Consider the following 1,447-nt stretch of genomic DNA (forward strand, 5'->3'; position numbering starts at 1 on the left):
CGAGAAGTACCAGTGTTTAATGGAATATATCGGGAACATTTGCCACTATTTAGGCAGCATTATGCTCATGCTATGTTCAGTACAAAACAAATTGGCGACTTGAACTTCTTTAAGCTCCTTACGAGGCTTTTGGGACGGCAGATATTCACATGCATCAGCATCTCACTAATTATTTTTGGAGAACGTGGATCACCATTCCTTCGTCATAAGAAATTGTGCTTCTTTGAGGAAATTGCTGGCGACAAGCGCTCGTTTCGTAACTGTCTTGAGCGAATGAAATCTGCAATGACTAATCCGGAACAAGCTAGTAAAACGTACCATGAAGAAAAAGTACGTGACAACATTACTAAACTTATTGGTGTCTCTAACAACTTGATCGGCTTCGTTGAAGACAAGATGACTTTTTCGATGTAAATCCGGCGGAACAGCACATCAAGGTCAATTTCGGAGAGCTGATAGATGGTCTGATCAAGAATGTGAATGAGATGAACACGTTCAACACCTATTTGACGGAGTTTGCCAACCCAAAGCCACACTCCATTTTAAACGGCTATCTATGATTCAATAACAACCGCTACAGCGAGAGCAGTGTCAATTATATCAATGGAGTTAAGGAGTCGGAATTAAATAAAATCTTACACTCTGAATCGCAATGCCAATTTCGTGTGGAAAGAGATACTATGTTTCAGCATTATCAAAGGTGGTGTGAGAAAGCTGGTGAAGTCCCTGATAAGCTCTCGAATCTTGTGAGAAAACCTCACAGTTGGACAAGCGTGTCGTGTACGAGGGATACAAAGAAAGTGGATAATCTCTTTATGGATTTTTCTTCCCATCGACTTTAAAACAATCGAATCGTCACTATAATCGCACTTAATGATGAACAATCATGCACTAATACATGTTTGTGGTTCTTATGCAAGCCTAAACGATCCCCCTAGAAGAATTAAACTAAAAAATTCTTCGTGATCTCGAAATGAACTATGATATTCTCTCTCCAAAGCAACAGTGAACCTGTATTTGAGGCAGTTACTCGGATTGTACAAATCAGGGACGGAAAGGTTGCAGTGGGATCCAAAAATACTATTTATCGCGTCCAATATCCTTACAAGTACGCTGACGCAAATTTTCTGAAAGTGTTTGGTGTGCAAAGTTCTGATATGGTCTCCTTATCGATGCACCTTTACAAAAGCAAGAAGAGTTTTATCCTTACTCTGAAAGCACTGCGCAAGATGGTCAAAAGTTGATTTTGTGACGCGTTCGGATACAACAATGCAGTATGAAAAATATTTCAGTAAGCAAACAAGTTTGATTAATTGGATAATGAGCTTACTCCTGAAGAAGAGAAACATATAACCGCTATCAAGAACTGATGTCAGTCCCCCAGAACTTAAGAAGATCACAATGGACACATACGACGAATTTTCCCTTCCAACAATGAGCTGAGCAA

The 1,447-nt window shown here is 39.7% G+C and overlaps 1 protein-coding gene across 1 annotated transcript; it reads left to right on the forward strand.

Annotated features, from left to right (window-relative positions):
- Positions 1-319: 319 nt before the first annotated feature.
- On the forward strand, positions 320-560 carry PPTG_24876 (hypothetical protein; the record flags this gene model as incomplete). Its single annotated transcript, XM_008918798.1, has 2 exons — positions 320-330; positions 392-560. The coding sequence occupies 2 exons, from the start codon at positions 320-322 to the stop codon at positions 558-560; spliced, it is 180 nt and encodes a 59-aa protein (XP_008917046.1).
- Between the last annotated feature and the right edge of the window lie 887 nt (positions 561-1,447).

The sequence above is a fragment of the Phytophthora parasitica genome, assembly GCF_000247585.1.
Source record: "Phytophthora parasitica INRA-310 unplaced genomic scaffold supercont2.316, whole genome shotgun sequence".
Classification (NCBI taxonomy): Eukaryota; Oomycota; class Peronosporomycetes; order Peronosporales; family Peronosporaceae; genus Phytophthora; species Phytophthora nicotianae.